The sequence below is a fragment of the Tenrec ecaudatus genome, chromosome 2, assembly GCF_050624435.1.
Source record: "Tenrec ecaudatus isolate mTenEca1 chromosome 2, mTenEca1.hap1, whole genome shotgun sequence".
Classification (NCBI taxonomy): domain Eukaryota; kingdom Metazoa; phylum Chordata; class Mammalia; order Afrosoricida; family Tenrecidae; genus Tenrec; species Tenrec ecaudatus.
In genome coordinates, this window is record NC_134531.1 from 195,798,371 (window position 1) to 195,822,119 (window position 23,749).

The 23,749-nt window shown below is 43.4% G+C and overlaps 1 protein-coding gene and 1 non-coding gene across 2 annotated transcripts in view; both read right to left on the reverse strand.

Annotated features, from left to right (window-relative positions):
* Positions 1 to 23,749, reverse strand: part of RUFY1 (RUN and FYVE domain containing 1) — a 59,204-nt gene that overhangs the window by 31,769 nt on the left and 3,686 nt on the right. The window contains exons 2-7 of the mRNA XM_075542112.1: positions 17,019 to 17,192; positions 14,952 to 15,069; positions 7,947 to 8,048; positions 6,184 to 6,307; positions 3,810 to 3,871; positions 1,328 to 1,393 (exon numbers count right to left, since the gene is read on the reverse strand). Coding sequence (XP_075398227.1) covers positions 1,328 to 1,393; positions 3,810 to 3,871; positions 6,184 to 6,307; positions 7,947 to 8,048; positions 14,952 to 15,069; positions 17,019 to 17,192 — 646 coding nt within the window. The remainder of the gene's footprint in view (positions 1 to 1,327; positions 1,394 to 3,809; positions 3,872 to 6,183; positions 6,308 to 7,946; positions 8,049 to 14,951; positions 15,070 to 17,018; positions 17,193 to 23,749) is intronic.
* Positions 19,119 to 19,253, reverse strand: LOC142442175 (small nucleolar RNA SNORA42/SNORA80 family). The gene has a single exon (XR_012783405.1). It is a non-coding gene; the product is annotated as a small nucleolar RNA SNORA42/SNORA80 family (small nucleolar RNA).

Consider the following 23,749-nt stretch of genomic DNA (forward strand, 5'->3'; position numbering starts at 1 on the left):
AACAAGTGTGGTGAAGAAAGGATACGGTGCCTGACTATTAAAATATATAGCGCTTGTGCTCTTAAAAGCTTGAAGCCAAACAAGCAGCCATCTAGCAGGGAAGCACACCAGCATGTGTGATCATGAGGTGTCGACTGGAACAGACATCAGCATTCCAAAAATAAACAACCTGATGGAGGTGATGGAGAGGGAACAAGCTGGAGAGGCAGAGCCCATCCATGGGTAATTAGGCATCTCTGCGCAGAGGGGCTGCATGGAGAAAACCACGCATCCATGGGGCACTTGAGCGTCGATGAACTACGCAACACTCCTCTAGTTCTTTAATCCTTCCTCCCTCACTTTTATGGTTTCAGCCCAATCTCGCATTTCCTGACGGACCAGTGTACAGACAGTGGCACAGACAAGAGCCCTCAATATACAGAATTCAGGAAAGACAAACCTCCTCAGGAGGATGGGGGAAGATGGGGGCGGAAGGGCGGGAAGGCGGCATGGATAGCAATGATGGCAGAAGAACTAACCCGCCTGCCCCCCACGGGAAGCCCACCAGGATAGGCAGTGAAGGAGCAGAATGGGTGCTGTAGACACATGTAAATACTAACAGCAATACATAATATATTAAGGGCTCAAGGGGTAGCAGGGTCAGGGAGGGCGGGATAAAAAGGAGCTGAGATCAAAGGCTCAAAAAGAAAGATCATGTTTAGAAATTGTTGAAGCCAATAACTGTACATGTCTGCTTGAGATGACAGATGTGTGGTTTGTTATAATACATGTAAGAGCCCCCAATAAAATGACTTGTTTAAAAAATAAATTACCCCCCCCCACTTTCTACTAACACTTCTAAGGATCAGTGTTTCATGAAACACATTAACAGCTTTCCAATTAAAACAAAAATTCAAATTACAGATGCCTGTGACCACTATCAGATTGTTCTAGAAGGTCTAGCTCACTGGTTTTCAACCCAGTTTTCCTCTTACAACCCATTGGCGGGCTGTATTACACTACTAGTAGCAGGGTGCCCATGGCAGCGATGTGCTGTGGGGTGGAAAGTGGAGGGAAGATCCAAGTTTAATTTATTTGCCCCTTAAAATTGTACCACTGCATAAAACAAAATAAAAGCCCAGAGAACTCCCCCAAACCACGTATCAATAGATAAAAAAATTACACCTCTGTGGTTCTGTGCTCATTGCTTCAGAGATAGCTTTTTTCTTGTTATGAAAAATGATTATGAATAATACTTGCTAAAAATTCATGGTAACTCAAATGACACGAAGAAATTACAGCATAAGGAGCATGCAACTGAAGCTGGAAAAAAAGGGGTGCAGCCTACCTTAAGTGCCGGTTGAGTTCTTCCACGTAATTCTTCTGATCAAGGACATCCGTAATTCTTTCTTGCCTTTTGAGAAGGAGAATAAAAAGAGGGTCATGTTTTAAATTCAAGGTTAATACTTTTAATTGTCCCCAATCTTGCAAACACCTTGGGGAAGTGCCAGTGTCTTCAGGGAACACCTGGCAGTTGGAACTCAGGAGCAGAGAAGAGTGGGGAGGGGCCCCCTGCTTGTGAAGGAGGACTGGGCGTTGGGGATGTGCAAGCACCAACCCAGCGCAGGCAAACAGCTCTCTGTGGTGGAGAAAGTGATTCTTGTACCCGAGGCTCACTCAGGAAAGGGGTTGAAGAGACTTTTTAAGCAGAGGTATCTGGGCTAATATGTGCAGCCCCTGGGTTACGAATGAGATCAGTTCTTAGTGTGTTTTCAGGTCAAATTTGTAGGTAAGGAAGGAATAGGTTCGCACTTTCTTTACCATTACATGCTGGCATCCTGGGTGAATGCACTGGGCTACTAAATGGAAGGTCAGCAGTTTGAAACCATCAACTTCTTCTAGGGCAGCAGTCTCAACCTGTGGGTTGCAACTCCTTTGGGGGTCCAACGACCCTTTCACGGGGTCGCCCGATTCATCACAGTAGCATAATGACAGTGATGAAGTAGCAACGAAAATAATGTCATGATGCAGGGGTCACCACCACATGAGGAACTGTCTGAAAGGGTCACGGCCTGAGGAAGGTGGAGAGCCACTGTGGGAGGCTTTCTACTCGCGTACAGAGTTACAGTCTCGGAAGCTCACAGGGACAGCTTCACCCTGCCCGCTGGGCTTGCTGTGAGTCGGTGTCCACTTGGTGGCAGTGAGTTTGGTTTAGTTTGGGTGAGTCCAAGCCAAGGAGCAAAGTCTTTCCAATGATTAAAAAGTTACAGGTTCATCGAGCGAAGGCGAATTGTGATGAAGAAGGTTGTGGTAAGGGTTGGTTTAATTGTTTTAACCAGAAACCACACAAACAAGCTCACTGCCATCAAGTCCATGATACCTCATATCGACTCCCCTGTGCGTTTCTGAAACTGTAACTTTCTATGGGGTATAAAGCCTCGTCTTTTTCCCATGGAGCTGCTGGTGGTTTTGAACTGCTGTCTGTGGACTGCAGGCCACAGCAACCATCACACCACGTTCAACTGCTTCCAAATGGGCTTCTTTAATTTTTCAAATGACAGTATATTTACATAAAGTCCAATAGTGTAAATTGGTCCTGGGTCAGCTAGTTGTAACCCGTGGGCTTCCTGTATTTTACAGTTAGGTTGTTCATCCCCTGATCTCCTTCTCTTTGTATACACACACATCATTTACACCCATGGGATCATCCTATACATTCATATCGTATGCTCTAGATTTGTTTTTTGAGTGTCATTTTTCAACCTGTTGTCCTCCATCCTTCTCCTTTCACAGATATCGCAGGTAACCCACACTAACTTATTGATGCATATACTAATGTATGCGCATGTGTGGGGCTATATATATACAGTGCCTACAATGAAAATATTAGAATGATGAGGGTTTTATGTTTAAGATATATGTCTCCTTATCACACTTTTCTAATTAGACAACACCTTGTGGGAATCCCTCCAAGTCTATTCTACCAGTGGGTTAAAAATATTCTATTTTTATGTCAGTGTTAGTAACTATAATACAGGATATCATGGATGTTCCTTATTAGAAGATAAGAATTTTGTTTCTAATTTTCTGCCATTAAGACTAGATTTTAAGTTCTTGGTGGACTAACCCTTGTAGTCAGGGTCCCTGAAGAATGACAGGCTTCCTGCTAGTCCAATGCCAGCTAAGGAGGGAGCTACCAGGGCACCGAGAGGGGGGGATGTGGGCGTGGGGGGGGGGCAGTGCCCTTGTGAGGGAAGACAACCAGAAAGACAGGTTGACAGAGGGTCATGGTAAACTAGTCAAACGTGACCAAAGACTATACAGGCAGAATTTCCTGCCATATCTGCCACCCCTTCCCTGCAGGCAGCCACTCCCCAGTGTCTGACTCAGCGCCACTCTAGCAGTGTAGAAATACACATGCACACACTCCTAATTTCATTTACTTATGTTTTACATACTCCTCATTATAGCGCAGAACAAGTCAAAGACATTTAATCCAGTACCCGTTTCTATTCAAATAAGCAAAGCAGAAAGCAATGCATACCACCACCATATATAAGTCTGTCAGGCAGTAAAAGGATGCTTGGAAGGAGAAGCAAAAGTAGTGTCCTCTGAGGAGGGGAGAGGGATGGACGTGGGACATGGGGGTGGGGTGCATGGGGAAGCTTTACGTTTATTCTTCCACCTAGCTTGATTTTTTTAACAGTGAGAGTCAATGTATGAGCACTACAATGAAAAAGAACTACAATTTCAAGTGAAGCAAAAACAATAGCAGCATTCTCTGCATGAACTGCATGTAATATGGGAACGGGTGTACAGCACACACTTACTCTTTGCCACCATCGAGCTCCTGCACATCCTTAAGGTAGAGGGAAAAATCAATCACACCAACCTAACCAAGATAAAAGGCACACGTTTAAATGAAAAGCTAATAGTCCTCTCATTTTTCACGAGTCACACAAATGTTAAAACCCAGGGTGTTTACCCTCCGGTCTCTTTGCTACACACGTTAAGTCAGAATAAGCAAGCTTCTAAAGCAGTAAGCCATCAACCACCCAAACGAAGAAAAATAATTCCACCACCTTTTAGAAGATAAACTCACTACAAATTAGAATTTAAAGGACTATTCTGAAATGGCACCATCTAGTTTAGGTAGGTTTTGTATACTTAATAATCACATGTACAAAGATCAATAAATCCTCTGGGTACAATTCCAAATATCTCTTCTTCTCACTACCACTAAGTCAGTGCCCACTCACAGCAACCCTCTAGGGGAGGGCAGAACTGCCTCTGGGAGTTTCCAGGGCTGTGACTGTTTACGGAGTAGAGAGCCCTGTCTTGCAAGGAGTGGCTGATCCATTTGAACTGTGGACCTTGCAGATCGCACAGCCCAACGCATAACTAGGCCACCAGGTACAAAATAAAGATTAAAAAAAAAGAGACCTGGATCACCAGAATCAAGAGGTGATCTTAATGGGCACTTTGGAGCCCAATTTCTTCAAATTTGGGTGAAATAGTTCAATCACTGCTTCAGGGACTAGAGAGGACCAAGACTCCTCCCCATTTAAACAGCAAGAGCTTTCTCAGGAGATAAAGCACTTCAGGTCGTAGTTCTATGACTTCACCCATCCATGTCAACAGGCATTACTAGCAGTGCAGAAAACGGGCAAGATGGCAATGTGTTAGATATAATTTTACTCAAAAGTGAAAAACGGTATATTTAGAATAATACTTAGTTTAATAAAAAAAGGCCCCCGTATTTTCTCAAATACATAAACATAATACACACTGTCCCTTTTAACATTCTTTTTAAAGGGGGTCTGGTCAGCAGCTCCCAAGCAGGAGGAAAGTCTATCCAGAGATTGGGCTAAGCTGTCTCTGCACTCAAGGTAGTCTGCCGCTGTTACTTATTTCATTTATCTTATCACTGTGATTTCCTAAATCTCTTCCAATTCTATCCTTCTAGTCCCTATCCTCATGTTTCTACCTTCTGGGACATCTAGACTGGTCTCCAAGATTTTTCAGTCTCTATCCTTGGCCATTTCTAAATCATGACCTGCATGTCTTTTATTATTATTATTAACCATTTTATTGGGGGGGGGGTTCTTATAAATCTTACGATAATCCATCATTCAAGTGTATTAAGCACACTTGTACATATGTTACCACAAACATTTCCAAAACATTTTCTTTCTACCTGAGCCCTTGGTGTCAGCTCCTCATTTTTCCTTCCCCCCCCGACCCCGCCCTCCCACCCATGTGAATCCTTGATCAGTTATATATTATTGCCTGCAGGTCTTTCAGAATTATCTTTCTCTAATCCAGGATGATCATTTTAGTGTGCTGTTTAAAATTCCCCAAGAGCTCCCGAAGCCTGAAGAATAAAATAAGAAACTCTTCACTATGGCATTTATTTATTGCATTTGTAAAAAGTGTAAATCAGGTGGGGTTTACATTCCACGGCAGCGTCAATTCTGTATAGACAGCTTAAAGCACCAATCAGCCCCTCAATAGTTTACCAGCTCCCTACTTCCCTGCTTTCCCTGCTTTCTCATGGACCACACTCCTCTAACTTTACCTGTCTACTGTCTAATCTATTGCTTGGGTTTCCTTCCTTACCCTGTCCCCAGGTGAGCCCAGGTGGTACAGTGGTTATACCCTGGGTGGGAAACCCCAAAGTCAGTAGTTGGGAGAAACTTAAAACTTTGTACTCTTGTAATGAGTTAGTTTCAGAAACCTACAGAGGCAGTTCTACCAGGTCCTACAGGGTTGAAATGAGTTGTCACTGACTCAATGGGAATGACAAAACAAAAACACAACTCTGCCGCCAGCAACTGATCCCCGCGCCTACCTACCCCTGCAAAGTCTGTTCCCATGCTATGAAAGTCCTTTTGTAACATCATGGTCTTTTAAAGCCTCCGTGCTCACCTCACTCAGTGCGCATGCCATGTTCTAGCCCTGGAGAACTGTCTGCTTGTACCCAAACACGTCATGGTTTCGGTGTGCGCCTCTGTGCCTTTGCCTCCGTCTTCACCCTTCCTTGAGTCCTCTGTCTTTACGGTCCAGTGCCAACACCTCTCCCTTCCTCACAGGACACTCCCCTCACTGCACCCCAGTTACTCCAGCAGAGGGCCCTCGGTTTCTTGCCCATGTCGCAGATACTCCCTAAAAGCCCTCACTTAGTGAGCTAAAACTCAGTTTTACCTGCGAGTCCAAGTCTTCTCCTTTTAAGCAGAGATTGGCATCAAGAACATTGAGTCCCACCAGCAGACCGACAATCACCGTGCCTTCTTCTTCCATCATTAATGCCTCAGGCTCATAGAACTCACTAAAAGAGATGGGCATGACAAGGGACAGGCTCAGAAATCCCTTCACCTCTCCTCTTAACCTCAACCTACCCGGCCTTTTCCACTCTCAGCCGACAGCCAAGCTTCCTTTTGTGAATTTCCTTCCTTCCTTTCACTGATTTCTACCGCTCCAGGGGTGCCCTTTCTTCTCCAACCCCGTCTTTCTTCCTGGGGCTAAGAATGGGGTCCTCTTTCCTCCTGCCTTAAATTAACTCCTCCATCTGGGCCTTGGACTCTAATCCTACCCATGTCCTCTGGGCTCGAGGTCTCCCGGCTCCTTCCGCTGATGATCAGAATGGCAGCACAACAGCTTCCTCCCATGAGACCCTTCCTTCTCCTGAGGCCCGCCGAGTAAGACTTGCCGCTTTTACAGCCTCACCTCCTAGTCAGCCAGCCATTCCTGTGTGGCTCCATCCCTTTTACAGCTTCATCAAACCAAGTAGCACTGATAACTTTTTGTCTTAAGTTCATTAGAATAAAATCATGCTATGTAACTGGAATTAAAGCACCAAGTAGATGAAATATTTGAAATTTGCATCCATTACATAGAGAACATAGATAATAACCCATTACTGAAAACTGTGAGAGACAGGCCATACTGTAAATGACATTTTTATCTCAAATGAATTTAAGAGATTTCTTCCTGTAAATTCTCATATTCTTCAGAAAGTTAATTTGATATTTCTTTTTTTGATATTTCAATTAGTTATGAATATCAAAATTTAACCAGCCATAATAGATGGTTGAAATCTTTACTGATATTCAGTGATATAAAATTTTTTTTTTTTAACAATTTATTGGGGCTGATACAATTCTTTACACAGTTCATACATATACATACATCAATTGTATAAAGCACATCTGTACAGTCTTTGCCCTAATCATTTTTTTCTCTTTTCTTCTTTTACATTTTATTAGGGACTCCAACAACTCTTACCACAATCCATACATATACGTACATCAATTGTATAAAGCACATCCATACATTCCCCGGTGATATAAAATTTTACAAACTGATATGGTATTCAAAAATAGATAATAAATTTTCTCTTACAAAGAGTGTTTTATACCTTAACCTTGGCTACTTAATCTAAATGTAATTTTTTCCCAATTACCTTTCACTTTAATAACCACCATTTCTCTGGAACATAATGGGGTTAGCTTGTGAGTTGTCAGTTGATACTAAGTTGATTTCAACTTATGGTGACCCCACCTGTGGCAGGAAAGAGCTGCACTCCACTGGGCTTGTCCAGTGCTGACTGCTTTAGAAGGAGATCACCAGGCCTTTCTTCTGAGGTGCTTCTGGGTGACTGGCAACTCCAACCAGCAGCCTCGCGTGGTAACCAACTGCATCACCCATGGATGCCTACCTACTATTGATATTTTTGAAGAATTTCTTCCAAATGCGGTTTCCATCTCCACTCAGTGACTTGAAGACAGCAGTGTTAAGAAAATGAAATGCTGTTCTTTTAATACTAAGCCACAGAGTATTTTAAGATTTAGAATTTGCAGGAAAAAAGTACAACATGACACACACTTGTTGTCATTCAAAATGGACCTACAAAGCTATGTTCTGATTATTTACACAGCTGTAATTAGCAGAGTGAAGTGATACCATACCTCAAGAGATGTTTATTGTCTACAAGCACTTTCAGATAATCGGCCAGTTTCTTTTGCATGAGTGCGAGATAAAGCCAGGCTCTTGCTCTTCCCACAGCTGTCCTGGAAGAGAATGAAATAAGATCAGCAAACTGTTGAAGCAGGACACAGACAGACAGGCACACCCAAGTGGGTGGGAAAACAAACCCACCCACTTGATCCAGAAAGATATACATATCTACATAAACACACACTTGTGAATACAAGGCACACCATGAGACTAGGTGCTGGGAGAGGGTGGGGGCAAAGATAGGAGAGAGGGGAGGGGACATGGGAGAAATGTCCAAATTTTGTGCCATGGAATTTTAAAAACACCTAAACTATAAGAATCTGATTTCTAAAACAAATAACAATTTACGCATACTCAGAAGACTATTAACAGAGAACACAGGAGTCCAGGTGGTGTAGTTGGTGACATTTTAGCTGCTAACCTCAAGGTCAGCAGTTTGAACCTGCTGGTTACTCTGCTGGAGAAAGATGAGGTTTCTGGTCCCAGCAAGATTTACAGCCTTGGAAATCCACAGGGGGCAATTCCACTCTGCCTGCTATGGTTTCTATGTGCAGAGGTAAACTCAATGGCATGAGTTTCATTTTTTGCTTTAAAAATTCATAACACAGTGCTGGTTAAAGTATTAAAGTCCTATAAAATTTATAATTCATTAGTTCAAAGATATAATTTAGAAAAAGCCTGATTTTTAACTTATGTAGGAAACACACACACACACACACACACACACACACACACACACTTCCCATCATGTGAATGCTTAAGGGGAAAAAAAGTCTTTTTTAGCAGAGGAACTCCATTTGTGGCAACAAAGACAAAAGTGATGGTGAAATCAATAATCTATAAGAAAGCACTGAATAGGGCCAGAGGGCTAGTCACAGGGGTGGAACACATGCTGGTGACTTCAGGAGCCAGCATCATAAGCGAGGCTTACCTTGCTTTCATTCCTTTGAGAGGCTTTGCAATTCATCCCACCCTTCAAATAAATGACCTTAAACCAGAGTAAAAGAAAGAAAGTGCAAGAAAAAAACCAAAACATTCACTTTGGCATGATGCGAAAGCCAGTCCAGTCCTCTGCTGGGTGAACAGTGGGCAGGGTTTTTCTGGAGAGCAAGCTATGACAACCGGGGTTCAAATGGCTGCTATCAAGACACACAGTCTGAGCAAATCATTTCAGATATACATGGGAGGGAGTTCATGATTCTGAAGTTAATCACAATACCCAAATCTGCCCTAAAACTTTTTGTCAGAATACTATTTGGCCACTAAAAAAAAAAAAGATGTTGTAGATGAATACAATCTAGTATTAAATGAAGAAAGGGCTACTGTGTGCAGAGCTTGATATTTATTTTTTTGACTAGGCAGTAATACTTTCACTGGGTTCAAAAGCCCACAGAGGATGAGAAGTTACAAGCCTCCTCCCTCTTTACTCTGTCCTCCACCTGCCCAGTCCCCCTCTTCATCATATAGCAATACACTATTTTTTTGTTATGCACACTTCCTCTGGATTCCATTGTGCCCCCTCAAAAAAAAATCATTTTATTGGGGGCTTATATAATTCTTATCACAATCCATCCATCCATTGTGTCAAGCACATATGTACATTTGTTGCCATCATCAGTCTCAAAACATTTGCTTGCTGCTTGAGCCCTTGGTATCAGCTCCTAATTATTTTCCCTCCCTCCCTGCCCCCACTCCCTCCTGAACCCTTGATAATTTATCCCCCTCAAAATTTGTGCTGTAAATCCTAACCTCTATGCCAGCAGTTATAATTCCATTTGGGAACGGACTGTCTTTGCTATGTTGATGTAGCAGGATTTGTGTAGGGTAAGTTTTCAGTCAGTCTCTTCTGAGCTATTAGAGAGATCAACAAGCAATAGGTCCCAGAGATGGGACACGAGAGATGCCAAGCTCCATGAATTCAGCCCAGGAGCAGAAACTCCGAGACAGAGAGACCTTCCTTCACAACCTAGGGCAGTGGTTCTTAACCTTCCTAATGCTGCGACCCTTTAATACAGTTCCTCATGTAGTGGTGACCCCCAACCATAAAATGATTTTTGTTGCTACTTCTTAACTGTAATTTTGCTACTATTATGAATTGTAATGTTAAGTATCTGATATGCAAGATGTATTTTCATTGTTACAAACTGAACATAATTAAACATAATTAAAACATAGTGATTAATCACAAAACCATATATAATTAAACACTGTGAAATATTTATGTGTTTTCCAATGGTCTTAGGCGACCTCTGTGAAAGGGTCGTTCAACCCCCAAAGGGGCTGTGACCCACAGGTTGAAAACTGCTGCCATAGAGCCAGCACCCTGAATTCAGACTTCTTGCCTCTTAAACAGTGAGAAAATAAATGTCTAGTTGTTAAAGGCACCCACTTGTGGTACTTCGGTTATCATGACGCTTTATGACTAAGACACATAAAAACATATACCACTCTAAAGTCTTATTTATCCCCCACTTTTATAAAAGCACTAATACCATACATGCTAGTCTTCAACTTGCTTACTTCACTGAATATCTATAGTATGTTGGAAATTTTTCCTTAGAGAACTTCAATGTTTCACCACTGCAAAGTGTGTTTTACTATAGAAATACACCAGAATTTATCTAACTGGTTCTCTTATTTCCTGCTCTTTGAAATAAAGCTGCAACAAATAACTGCACATGTGTCATTTTGCATGTGTGACATCGTTAGGCCACAGCATCTAGAAGTGGAACTTCTGGATCAAGAGTAGATGCATTTCTAATTTGAGGGGAAAGTACCCAACATAAAAATCAGTATCAGAGGGAAAGGAAAATACAAGGAAAAACAAACAAACCCAAAACTTACCTACCTGTCTTTCTGAAGGTGCAGTGTAATTATCTAGAATGATACTGACCACAATATTAATAGCAGGGTTGTGGGGTTCTCCCACCCCTCTTTTTTGGTAGTAGGACACTGGAAACATTATCATTTCAACCCTTTAAAATTTTTTGCTAGTTTATTATTTCCTAATTTAAAATTAGGCAATGAGAAAAAATAATTTTTAATTTTAAAAAAAAGAGACAGAGAGAAGGCATATCTGGGTTAAAGTACCCCATTTACAGTGAGTACTTATATGTATATATGTTCAGAAGTAAGCTATGACTTGAAAACACTGAACAAGTGTGAGCAATAGACCAGTGTGAAAAGGGTATTTTTTATCCTGTTTAGAAAAAATAATTCAACTCTAGATGATTCCTCCCTGGATACAACATCCATTCTGCAAACTTCAAATGTTTTAAGAGTGAAAACAATTTCTCCTCCCTTCTTCCCCAAAAGGACTAGTCATAACTTCCAAACTACCACAGTGATCTCAGGACTTTTATTAAGTAGAAATGAGGCAACTCATTATGACGTAAAGTAGCAGCCTTTTCCCTCATGGCCCCAACGAGGCTACTTCTGCAGAAGCCTTAAGAGAAGGCAGCTCCAGTCCACAGAGAGAACAACATGGCTGGCCCCACTATGAGACATGATGCCCCTCAGTGACTAAGGGCGATACAGGGGACAGCACCGGAGACACAGTGTGGGAATTGCACCTGACCTGATCCCACCACACCGAGGCAAATCACTGGGGGAGTGCAGCGGAACAGCAAGGGAATGGAGTGGCAAGGTCCCCAGGGAATGCTGAAAGTGGACTTTGGGGCCAGGGTGTGGTGCCCCAACAGACTGGACTGGAAAACGCTCCTATGGGCCAGCAAACGATCCCTGAACTAACTACAAGCTTTTCTCTTGTGAACTGTTTTGTTCTGTTCTTTTTCAGTGGTTTGTTTTTGTTGTTTTGTTGTCTGGTTGTAGACTGTTGCTTTGTTTTCCTCTGTCTAGTTTTCGTGCATGTTAGTGACTCCACAGGTCTGTCTGAATAGGACAGGCTGGATGAACTATGTGGAGGAAAAACAACGGGACCGACAGTTCCGGGGGGACTTGGGGTGGGGGGGTAGGGGGGGTAAGGAAGTGGTGTTAACAAACCCAGGGACAAGGGAAAAACAGGGGACCCCAAATGGTAGAGAAGGGGGAGTGGCAGGCATGGTGGGAAATGATCAAGGGTAAGGTTGCTTAGAGAAGAGGTATACTCTAGCCCAGGTTGCGATGAAGCATGGTAGTAGGGCAGGAGGAAGGTCAAGGGAGATGGAGGAAAGAGCTAGGAGTCAAAGGGCATTCATGGAGGTCTAGACAAAGACATGTACATGCAAATATATATAGGAGGATGGGGAAATAGATCTATGTGTCTATATTTATAGGTCAAGTATTAAGGTGGCGGAAGGACCTTGGGCCTCTACTCAAACACTCCCTCAATGCATGAATACCTTCTTTTATTAAATTGGAACTCTATGATGCTCACTCTCCCAACACAACGGCTGGAGCCAAAGTGGGTGAACAAGTAAATGTGGTGAAGAAAGCTGATGGTGCCCGGCTATCAAAAGAGATAGTGACTGGGGTCTTAAAGGCTTGAAGATAAACAAGCGGCCATCTAGCTCAGAAGCAACAAAGTCCACATGGAAGAACACACCAGCCTGTGTGATCGAGTGGTCCCAAAGGGATCAGTTACCAGGCATCAAAGAACAAAAAATCATATCATTGACTGCACACCTCCATGATAGGATTACTGAAGACAAATGGGTGCATAAGCAAATGTGGTGAAGAAAGCTGATGGTGCCCGGCTATCAAAAGAGATAGTGTCTGGGGTCTTAAAGGCTTGAAGGTGAACAAGCGGCCATCTAGCTCAGAAGCAAATAAGCCCACATGGAAGAAGCACACCGGCCAGTGCGATCATGAGGTGCCAAAGGGACCAGTTATAAGGCATCATGCAAAAAAAAAAGGATATAAGTGTGTGTATGTATGTGTATATATGTGTATATGTATATATGTATGTGTATATATGTATATATATATCATATTAAATGAAGGGGGAAGTGCAGAGTGGAGACCCAAGGCCCAAGTGTCGGCCAATGGAGATCCCCTCATAGAGGGGTTTAGGAGAGGAGATGGGTTAATTAGGATGTGAGGTAGTATCGATGAAGAACACAGCTTTCCCCCAGATCCTGGATGCTTCCTCCCCCCAACTACCATGATCCGAATTCTACCTTGCAGGGCTGGATAGGACAGAGGCTGTACACTGGTACATATGAGGGTTGGAGGTACAGGGAATCCAGGGTGGATGATACCTTCAGGACCAAGGGTGTGAGGGACGATGCTGGGAGAGTGGAGGGTGAGTGGGTTGGAAAGGGGGAAGTGATTACAAGGATCCACATGTGACCTCTTCCCTGGGACAGGGACAGCAGAGAAGGGGGGAAGGGAGACTCCGGATAGGGCAAGATATAACAAAACAACGATGTATAAATTACCAAGGGCATATGAGGGAGGGGGGAATGGGGAGGGAGGTGGGGGGGAAAAAGAGGACCTGATGCAAGGGGCTTAAGTGGAGAGCAAATGCCTTGAGAATGATTGGGGCAGGGAATGTATGGATGTGCTTTATACAATTGATGTATGTATATGTATGGATTGTGGTAAGAGTTGTTTGAGTCCCTAATAAAATGTAAAAGAAGAAAAGAGAAAAAAATGATTAGGGCAAAGACTGTACAGATGTGCTTTATACAATTGATGTACGTATATGTATGAACTGTGAAAAGAATTGTATCAGCCCCAATAAATTGTTAAAATAAAAAAAAATTAAAAAAAAAAAAAGAGAAGGCAGCTACTTGTGTATCTCTTTCTTGGCAGACTCTTCTTGGCAGGTTTGCCACTTGTCACTGCAACAAGTGGAGGGTGTAGCTGGATGGGAACTTTGAGTTAGAACAGTAAGACTTCAAAATGCTCTGCTGTGAACAAACATGGACCAAGTGCAGGACATGGGCTCCTCCCTGCTCTACGCCAATAAGAACACACACTGAAACATTGGAAGTTCTGTCTTGGGCTTTATCTCTGAGGGCATGAGCTGGACAGGAAGACACCACATAGAAAACAAGGGAAGAAACAAAGCAGAAGACTGGGGGACTCACAGAGAGGTCACCAAATACATATTTAAATGGTTACAATGATGCTTATCTGGCGTGGCCCAAAAGCTGTACTAGAGACCAGAAGAAAAGGCTTCAATGGATAGAAGAAAGCTTGGAGCTCGAGTTTCAGAGCACAACAGATCTGTGTTCTCCTTCTGCCTCCGCCACCCATTTGCTGCGGGACCCGGATGGGTTTCTAGTACCTCAACCATTCTTAGCCTCAGTTTCTACACTTGTAAATGGGGATATCAACAAACATCCTTGAAGATTGCTGTAGAAGATTCCATGAGTGAAAACAATTGTCCGTAACACAATGTCTGGCACACAGTGTCCTCAGTAAGCGGTGTTGGCTCTTGTTCCCCAAGAATGGAATAGGCTGACTCTATAGGAGAAAGGTGAACAAAGGCTCGGCAGTCAACTGAAGAGGGTTTCCAGATGGTTCCAGATAGGCTCTCAAGATCCCGTGATGACGTCTTGCATTGTGTTCTTTTATTTTGAGCCTGTGCATCAGAGTCTCAAGGGCAAACTCAGACGTGGCAGATTACTCAACCCAGTCACTTGTGTTGGGATTGGAAATGAGTCCTAACTGTAGAGTCCAGAAAACTGCTCAGAAATATCTGAAGCAGTCACTTCTTTCACTCCTTTGGTTTGAAACACCTTTTCCTCTACCCATTTGACCCATCAGATAGTCCTATGTGGCAAGAGGGAATGACTGTGCCCTTTTAAAAGAAAAGAAGACTGAGGCTCAGAGAGGGGCACATCTTGCTCAAGATCATGTGGGTAATGAACAACAGAGCTGGGACTAAAGTCTAAGTAGGGTGTGGCTCATGCCACAATTTGCTTAAAATCAGAAAATGTTCTATCAGCATGGGTTAAAGAATAGTGGAAATACAGAAGTACCCCCACCCCCGGCCCCAAACCACTCACTTTAATTCTGGCAGATTTTTGACACTAGTGGCTATATCTGATGCTTCTGGACAAAGTTTTTCCACCAGCTCCAGAGGACCAAAGAAAGATTTATTTTGGCCAATAAAACTCTTCTTAACTAAAAGGAGAAACAAAAGTATTATTCATAAGAACAGGTTTCAGAATTCCTTCAGGGCCCCACAGCCTCTCCCCCGAATCCAAAGGAAAGCAGCAGAGCTTCACTGTTGAATTCTGGTTTAGTCATGGGGACTGGAGGTCAAGAAACATATCAGCCCTTCCTTCCTCTGGCAACAGGGTTCCCTGAGCTCCCTCTTCAAGTATTTACTGTTCATGAAATAAAACAGGCCTCTGTCTCATGATCACCTGTGAAATCTCTCCCCTAAAGAAAACAAACAACATGCAAATCAAGTTGCTGCAAATAGATTCTCAATGATGGTGACCCCCTGGGGGCAGAACTGCTCCCTAGGGGTTTCCAGAGGTTGTAGTGGAGGCTGCCAGGCCTTTCTTCTGAGGTGCCTCTGGGTGGGCTGGAACTGTCTTCCTTACTGTTAGTAGTTAGTAGCGGAACTGTTTGTGCTGTCTGGGGACTCTCCTCTCTCCTGCCTCAAACCACACCAATGATTACTCCCCCCCCCCCCCAGATCGTTACTACTACCTCTCACCTGGACTGCTACAATAACTAATAGACCTCTTTGTTCCTAATATTGTCACCTTCCAAATCTTACCAATTTTCCACACAGCAGAAAGTTTTAAAAATTTTTAGTCAGATCCTATTTAACCTTAGCTTAACACTGCCCATATACACTAAGAAAAATCCAACTCTTAATCATAAAAGCCTCCATGCTCCAGCTTCTCCAAACATCTCTCCTCTTGTTGCCATTCAGTAGCCTTAGTTACCTGGGACCTTCCTCAAACCAAGGAGCCCTGGTGGCATAGTGGTGACACACTAGGTTGTGACCTGCAAGGTCAGCAGTTCAAAAGCACAAGCTGCTCCGCGGAGGAGAGATGGAGTTTTCTACTCCCGTACAGAGCTCTAAGCTGAGAAACTCACTGGGGCAGATCTATCCTTCCCTAGAGGGTCGCTAGGCCTTGGTATCGACTCAATGGCAGTGATTCAGCTTCATTTTCCTCAAACCAAGGAGCTCTGGTTAGGTGGCTAAGTTAAGGGGTTAAGTGACTGCCGACTGGGAAGGCAGCAGTTTCAGCAGGTGGAACCCTCATGTGGCTCTGTGGGGGAGAAAGATGTGGCAGTCGGCTTCTGTAAGAAGCCAGCCTTGGGATTCCTAGCTCTACGCTCTCCTTGCGAGGCTAATATCAGTCGGAATGGACCCAACTGCAGTGGGGTTGGTGGGTTTCGGTTTCCATAAGACCAAGCTTGGTCCTGCTCAGGAGCTTTCCCTCAAACCATGTGAGGCAGACTCCTTCTTTTGAGTCTGTTCACAGTTTACTTCCAGAGACTTCCCCTCTCACCCTAACCGCTCCTTCCTTCATTCTCTAGCATGCATTTCACTGCCATCAGGTTGTCGATTTTTTAGTGGTTTGTTTCTGCATCTATTGTCTCTTCCTCCAGAACAGTGCTGTGCTAACAAGCAGTCATAGACAAATATGGACTTCGAACGTGGCTAGTACAATTGAGAAACTGAATTGAGATATGCGGTAAGCGGAAAAAATTTAAGACTTTAGTCTTCAAAAATATTTCACTAACAACTGAGTATGTGTCAAAGTGATATTTGAATATATGAGGGGGCTTCAAAATATGGAATGAATACGCCATGGGAAAATTTTGAAGAACTTTTAGAAACCCTCTCACAATGCCTTAACTATATTGTTTGAATTAATTTCAGCTGCTTTATATATATTTTTGGCTATCAGAACATTTAAAATTGCTCAAGTAGCTTGCTTAGTATTTCTATTGGACCTCGATGTCAGCTTCTTGCAGGCAGAGGCCTGATGGGCTCTGTTCACTCCTGCCATCCCAGTACTCAGAACTACGTTTGGCATGGATGAGGAAGTGCAGAGCAAACACCCAGCCCAACTTGGACTTTCCCCAGCATCCCTCCGCCTCACCTTTCAGCCCGTGTTTGAGGCAGTGCTCCATCACTACAAAGAACTGCTGCAGCGGGGCATGGTCGGTGTCCAGGCTGCGGCCCAGGCTCAGAGCGGACTGGAGCAGAACTTTGATGCTGAGCTTCATCATGTGCATCAGGTTGGCACGCTCCTCCATCATCTGGCACTTGGCAGCTTAATGGGGCAGAAGCAGGGGCAGCCTCGTTAGGGGGCAGTGAAGAGGCTGCGCCAGGGTGTCTGTTCTGGCGCAGACTTGCTGGCAGGCAGGCGGCTAATGGGGGTTCGCAGCTAATAGTCTCTGATGGGGGGTGGGGTGTCACAGAATCACAGCCTGGGGCGAGGGTCCACAAAGAGCCACGGGTTTCCTACACCAGAGGCACCCTCTCAGGTGACTTTGCGCGTTGCTAAGGAGACGACTCTAAGATTCACTGTGATTGGCCATCCCGACAACCCGGGTATTCCTTTTTGTACCAATGAAAGGGTGCAAACTGCAGGAAGCACTGCCTCAATTCTGCAGGCAAGTGTCCAGAGAAAGTGCCCGCCCCCAAACGTTTCTATTGGACATTTGGATGGGGGTGAGGGTGGGTGATGTGTGCCATGTAACGTTCTCCATCCCAGCGGGGTTGGTGGCTAGTGCGTTGTGTGAAAGGCCTGGTGGGGTGATGGGTCCCTGCCCTTCGAGACCCGGCACCCTGCACGTTCCTAAGACTGCCCTAGCTGGGACCCTGCAGGGAAATACCTTCCCCAAAGTGCTAGACTTCCATTCTCCGGGCAGCACATCTTTTCCCTTCGATGATTAGTAGGCATGAGTTTTTTTACACGCACTTTTTCTTTGTTAGATCAAATAAACTCGGCTACACTTAGCTCCATCAATCTGGTCACTTTGTTCCATAACAACATTCCCCAATCAATAATGAGTACCCGTTACAGGTCTTACTAAAAGTCCCTTAGGCCCAGGGAGCTATCATTCCAGAAATGAATGACTCACACCCCAAAGCACCCCCAGGGGCCCTCTCTAGGCACTTGTGTCCCTCCTCCCAGGGCGCCAACTTTCAATTTAAATTATTTGCCGATTGTTTTGGTCTGCAGTCGTCTGATAACAAGTTAAGCAACTTTTAATATGTTTATAGTTTCCCTTGGTTTCTTCTATGAACTGCCCGTTAAAAATCTCTGCCCACTTTTGTGGCAATTTTTTTGCTCTTCTCAGTGATATCCTGGATATTAACCTATTACTTACCCTTGTTTCATGGAAACTCGTCAACATGGGCATATATAGTTAAAACCAAGCCAAACTCATTGCCATCTAGTTGATTCTAAATACCATGGCTTGGGTCATGCATACCTCAGCCCTCAAAGTAACATCCTTGCTTTTCAACACTTTAAAGTGGTCTGGGGCAGCAGTTAGCCCACCACAATGTGTCGTTGATCTCGACTGCTGCTTCTGTAAGCACTGAGGAGGAGCCAAGCAGGATGAACTCGCCAACAACTTCAATCTTTTCTCCCTTTATCTTATGGTTGGTTTGCTTGGTAATCTGTATGTAAGGTTGCAATCTTTCCAGTCTTCCTCACTTTTCAGTAAGTAAGATCATGTCATCTGCAGATTGCAGGTTGTTAATAAACCTTTCTCCAATCCGAATGGCACATTCTTCTTCCTGTCATCCAGTTTCTCTGATGGTTTGCTCAGCATACTGACTGAAGAAGTATGGGGAGAGGATACAACATTGATGGACACCTTTCACACAGTGCCTCGGCCAGGTACAGTTCTGTCTGAGCACAACGCAGTGTTCTGGAAGCCCTAGTCTTCTCAAGGCTATCCATATTTTTTTTAAATCATTTTACTGGGGGCTCTTAAAGCTTATACTAACCCCTCTATCAATTTTATCAAGCACATTTGTACATGTTGCCATCATTATTTTCTAAACATTTTCTTTCTACTTGAGCCGTTGTTATCAGCTCCCTTTCCCCCTCTCCCCAACATTTCCACCCTCGTGACCCCTTGATAAATTAAATTATTATTTTCATATCTTCTACCGTGCGCTGTCTTCTGTTGAATGTCTTTGCATAGTCAATGAAACACAAGTAAACTTTTTCTTTTTTTTTAACTGTGCAACCCGCCTCAGTGCCTGAAGCCCATAGGGGTAAAGCCAGGCAATGGTTCGGGGTGACAGTTTGCTTTCGCATGGGACACTGTGAGAGGCCCATGGGATCGGACCTGCCACAAATCCAAACCCATGCATAGAAGTAAACATCTTTCTGATGTTCTCTGCTCTCAGTTAAGATCCATCTGACATTAGCAAGGACACCCCTTGTTTCACGTCCTCTTCTGAATCTGGCTTAATCTCTGGCACTCCCTGTCAATGTACTGCTACACCATTGCATGATCTTCAGTAAAGTTTTAGTTACACGTGATGTCAATGATAACTGTGCTTTACTTTGAGTATTCTACTGAGTCATATTCTGTTGGCCTTGGTATCGCCAAGACTATGGCCCTGAGCCACAGATGTGACGAATGTGTGTGCTGAGCAAATAAAAAGCTGGACTGTATGAAGAAGAATGGTGAACCAGGACTGGAGGTAGGCTCATTAAGAACCTCAACATGTTGGAACAATCTTACTGGCTGAAAGGGAGGACTTTCTTTCCTGCCTATGCCACCAGGGCTAATTTAAGTGTCCTGGAAGGACTTAGGTCATGTTTATTTTAATGGTATTTGAATCCGGTGAACAAAAAGAAGTCTGGAGCGGCAAGATCAGGGTTATAGGCTGCACGGGGTAAGGTTTCCCAATGAAATTCTCATAGGATAGGTCTTGCTATTCTGCTGAATTGCTGTGATGGGGGAAAAAATGTCTCAATGCAAATTTCCTGGCCTTTTTCTCACCAATTCAGTTTTCTTAAAACTTCTTTCTAATAAGCACCTGTAATCGTCCTGTGTCCTAGGAGAAAATCCATTGACATTACCCCTGTGAAATTCCTAAAAATAGTCGTCAAAATCTTCTGAGCTGGCCCCTCTGCTTTGAAGTTAATTGGCCCTGCAGAGCTCCTTGGAAGATCTACTTTTTGATTGGAACTTTTTTTGGGAAACCAGGTTATCGACATTAATAGTACTGAGAGAGCTTGTCTGCTGCCACCCACTGGGGGCAGGTAGACTGACTTGGTTCAAGCTCTCTGGCACTGCCACATATATGTCACTTGGCCAAGCTCTCTTCATTCAGTTGCCTTATTAATAAAATAATGGACACAGGCAGGTGACACAATTTTTGATAACCGTTAGAATGTGGAGGGTCGCTAGAGGCAGTAAAGTTAATTTTCCCTCCACATGACCCTAAGGCAGTGGTTCTCAAACCTGTGGGTAGCGGCGATCCCTTGGGGGTGGGTGTGTCGAATGACCCTTTCATAGGGGTCACCTAAGACCATTGGAAAACACATATTTCCAGTGGTCTTAGGAACCGAGACCCCACTCCTCTATCCGTCTCCAGGCAGGTCCGCCCACGTACGAGTACCTTGTATGAAGACTGTTACCCATGATGCTACACCACACGTCAAGGCAAAATTTCATTTATTTGCAATTAGAAATCAATATTTCACAATATATAATTACATATTGTTTTTATGATTAATCACTATGCTTTAATTATATTCAATTTGTAACAATGAAAATACATCCTACATATCAGATATTTACATTACGATTCATAACAGTAGCAAAATTAGTTATGAAGTAGCAAAGAAAATAATTGTATCTTTGGCGGTCACCACCACATGAGGAACTGTATTAAAGGGTCATGGCGTTAGGAAGGTTGAGAACCGTTGCCCTAAGGGATTGTAATTTAAGGAAGGGAGCTGGTTGGGATTGTATCACTGTGACCCCAAGTCTCCCTGGCTTGGCAGTAGATAGGGCTTGCAGTTGCCCTCAGATCAGGGCACAGAGGAAAGGGTTTGCGACAGAAGGGAGAGCAGGTGGCTGAGCACCTGTCCCCGCGAGGCAACAAGAGGTGGGACCACACGTGGTCCCAGGCGCTAAGATTCCTGTGCATCCTTGGCCCCGCTCTTCAAACGGGCTTTTAGAACACACAAATTATTAAGTGACCCACGATAAAACCCAAATTCAAAGATAAAATCACAGAAAAATCCAAATATGAAGCCTTTTGGAGAGCTAGGCCCTGTGGAATGACACTAATCACAGCCCAACAAGAAACTTATTGTTTCTGGGTGCCTTAATTGTGCGGCCTGCTCCGGGGCTATTTGGAGCACTAATGCGAAACACTGCACTGGAAAGACGTGCACGCTTTAGGGTTTTATATGGGGTGTCCCACCAAACTGTCAGCTACTAATTTACACTAATTTATCATCCTAGTTGTAAATCTATGAAGAAGCCAGGCCCCCAAATTACCAAGATAAGACGAGAAAGGTAAGAATTATTTGAAAAAGAATTAGGTTTTGGAAGAAGCACACCAGCCTATGTGATCACAAGATGCCGAAAGGATCAGTTATCGGGGATCAAAGAACAAAAAAGCAAATCATTGTGTGCTCACCTCCCTGATCTGATCGCTGTAGACAAATGGGGGCATAAGCAAAAGTGGCGAAGAAAGCTGAAGGTGCCCAGCAATCAAAAGATACAGCGTTTGGGGTCTTAAAGGCTTGAAGGTAAACAAGCAGCCATCTAGCTCAGAAACAACAAAGCCCACATGGAAGAAGCACACCAGCCTGTGTGAAAATGAGGTGTCGAAGGGATCAGGCATCAAAGAACAAAAATCATCTCATTGTGAATGAGGGGAGTGCAGAGTGGGGACCCAAAGCCCATCTATAGGCACTTGGACATCCCCTTACAGAAGGGTCTCAGGGAGATGAGCCAGTCGGAGTACAGGGTAGCAATGATGAAACATACAATTATCCTCTAGTTCTTAAATGCTCCTGCCCCCTCCCCACTATCATGATCCAAATTCTACCTTACAAATCCAGCTAGATCAGAGGGCATACACTGGTACAGATAGGAACTGGAAACACAGGGAATCCAGGACAGATAATCCCTCCAGGACCAGTGGTGTGAGTGGTGATACTGGGAGGATGGGTTGGAAAAGGGGAACTGATTATAAGGATTTACATATAACCTCCTCCCTGGGGGATGAAAAACAGAAAAGTGGGTGAAGGGAAATGTTGGACAGGGCAAGATATGACAAAATAATAATTTATAAATTATCAAGGGTTCATGAGGGATGGGGGAGCGGGGAGGGAGGGGAAAATGAGGAGGAGCTGATGCCAGAGGCTTAGGTGGCGAGCAAATGTTTTGAGAATGAAGAGGGCAATGAATGTACAAATGTGCTTTACACAATTAATGTATGTATGGATTGTGATAAGAGTTGTATGAGCTCCTAATAAAACATTAAAATAAAAAAATTAGGTTTTAAGGGACTTCAAGGGAAACAGTATATGGACCCATGGTAGCAGATTGGTTATTCATTGAGCTGCCAGTGGTCCAAACCCATCAGTCATCCTGCAGCCTTTAAAAAATGTAAAGGTGAGGAAATCCAAAGAGGCAGTTCTCTGCTCTATAGGGTCCCTGTAAGTTAGGACGGACTAGATGACAGCGGGCTTTCCTGTTTGGTGTGGGAGGCTGTGCAATCTCTCCAGAGACTGCAGGTTGGATACTGCAAAGCCAGCACACAGCTTGAGAGGAGGGGAAAGAAAAAAGAAAATTGAAAAGGTACATAGATGGAAGGTGTGAGGGCAATTCACTGTTGAAAATACAAGAATTCATAGCAATTTTCATCAATATCTTGAAGTTCTTAACTTTTCTTCAAATTATGCATTAAACATTTCATTAAGACTGTAATATATAGAAATTAATGTATAATTCATAGTAAATGTTTCATTGATGAAGTTGACTTCAAGTTTCTTTCTCTTTGCCACCCCTCCCTCACCCTCCAAGTTTCTATTTAAGAAAAATTAAATTAAAAAAATAAATAAGAGAAAAATTAATTTTGAGTTTCTGTGTACATGTGGAGAAGATGGGCCATCTTATAATAATTCTGGAATTTAAATTTTAATAAAGGAGTGTGAATTCTAACAAACTCATTTTGGGTTTTAGAACATTTGACTCAATATATATATAAATAATTGTAATGGGGATTCTTACAACTCTTGTTATAAACCATACATCAATTATATCTGACATAGTCATACATATATTCTACCGTTCTTTTCTAGACGTTTCCTTTCCAATGAGCCCTTGGGATCAACTCCTCTTTTTTTCCCCTCCCTCCTCCCCACCACAACCCTCATGGTCCCCTGATAGATCGTAGACTGTTAATTATTTTCAAATCGGAATCAATATATTTTGGTACCAAATTCACTAAGAGTCAGTCAACTATGACCCTATATGACCGAATGGAACGTCTGTAGCTTTCTGAGGCTGGAAATCTTTATGGGAGCAGAAAGCCTCATCCTTCTCTTGCATTGTGGCTGGTGGGCTTAAACAGCTGACCTTGGGCTAAGCAGTCACACACATAACCTACTATGCCATCAGGGTTCCTTACTGATTGTACAGGAACTCTTATTTCTGACCCCTTTTTAAATATAACAAATTGGAACAAATTCAGTTCCTTATAAATATGAAGTGATACTTGGGGAGAATTCCAAGTCCCTGTAATTTGCACTGTACAAATATATCTTTGGATCAAAGAACACCAGCGAAATATAACTTGACCTAAATATTGCATTCAACACAAGCTACCCTA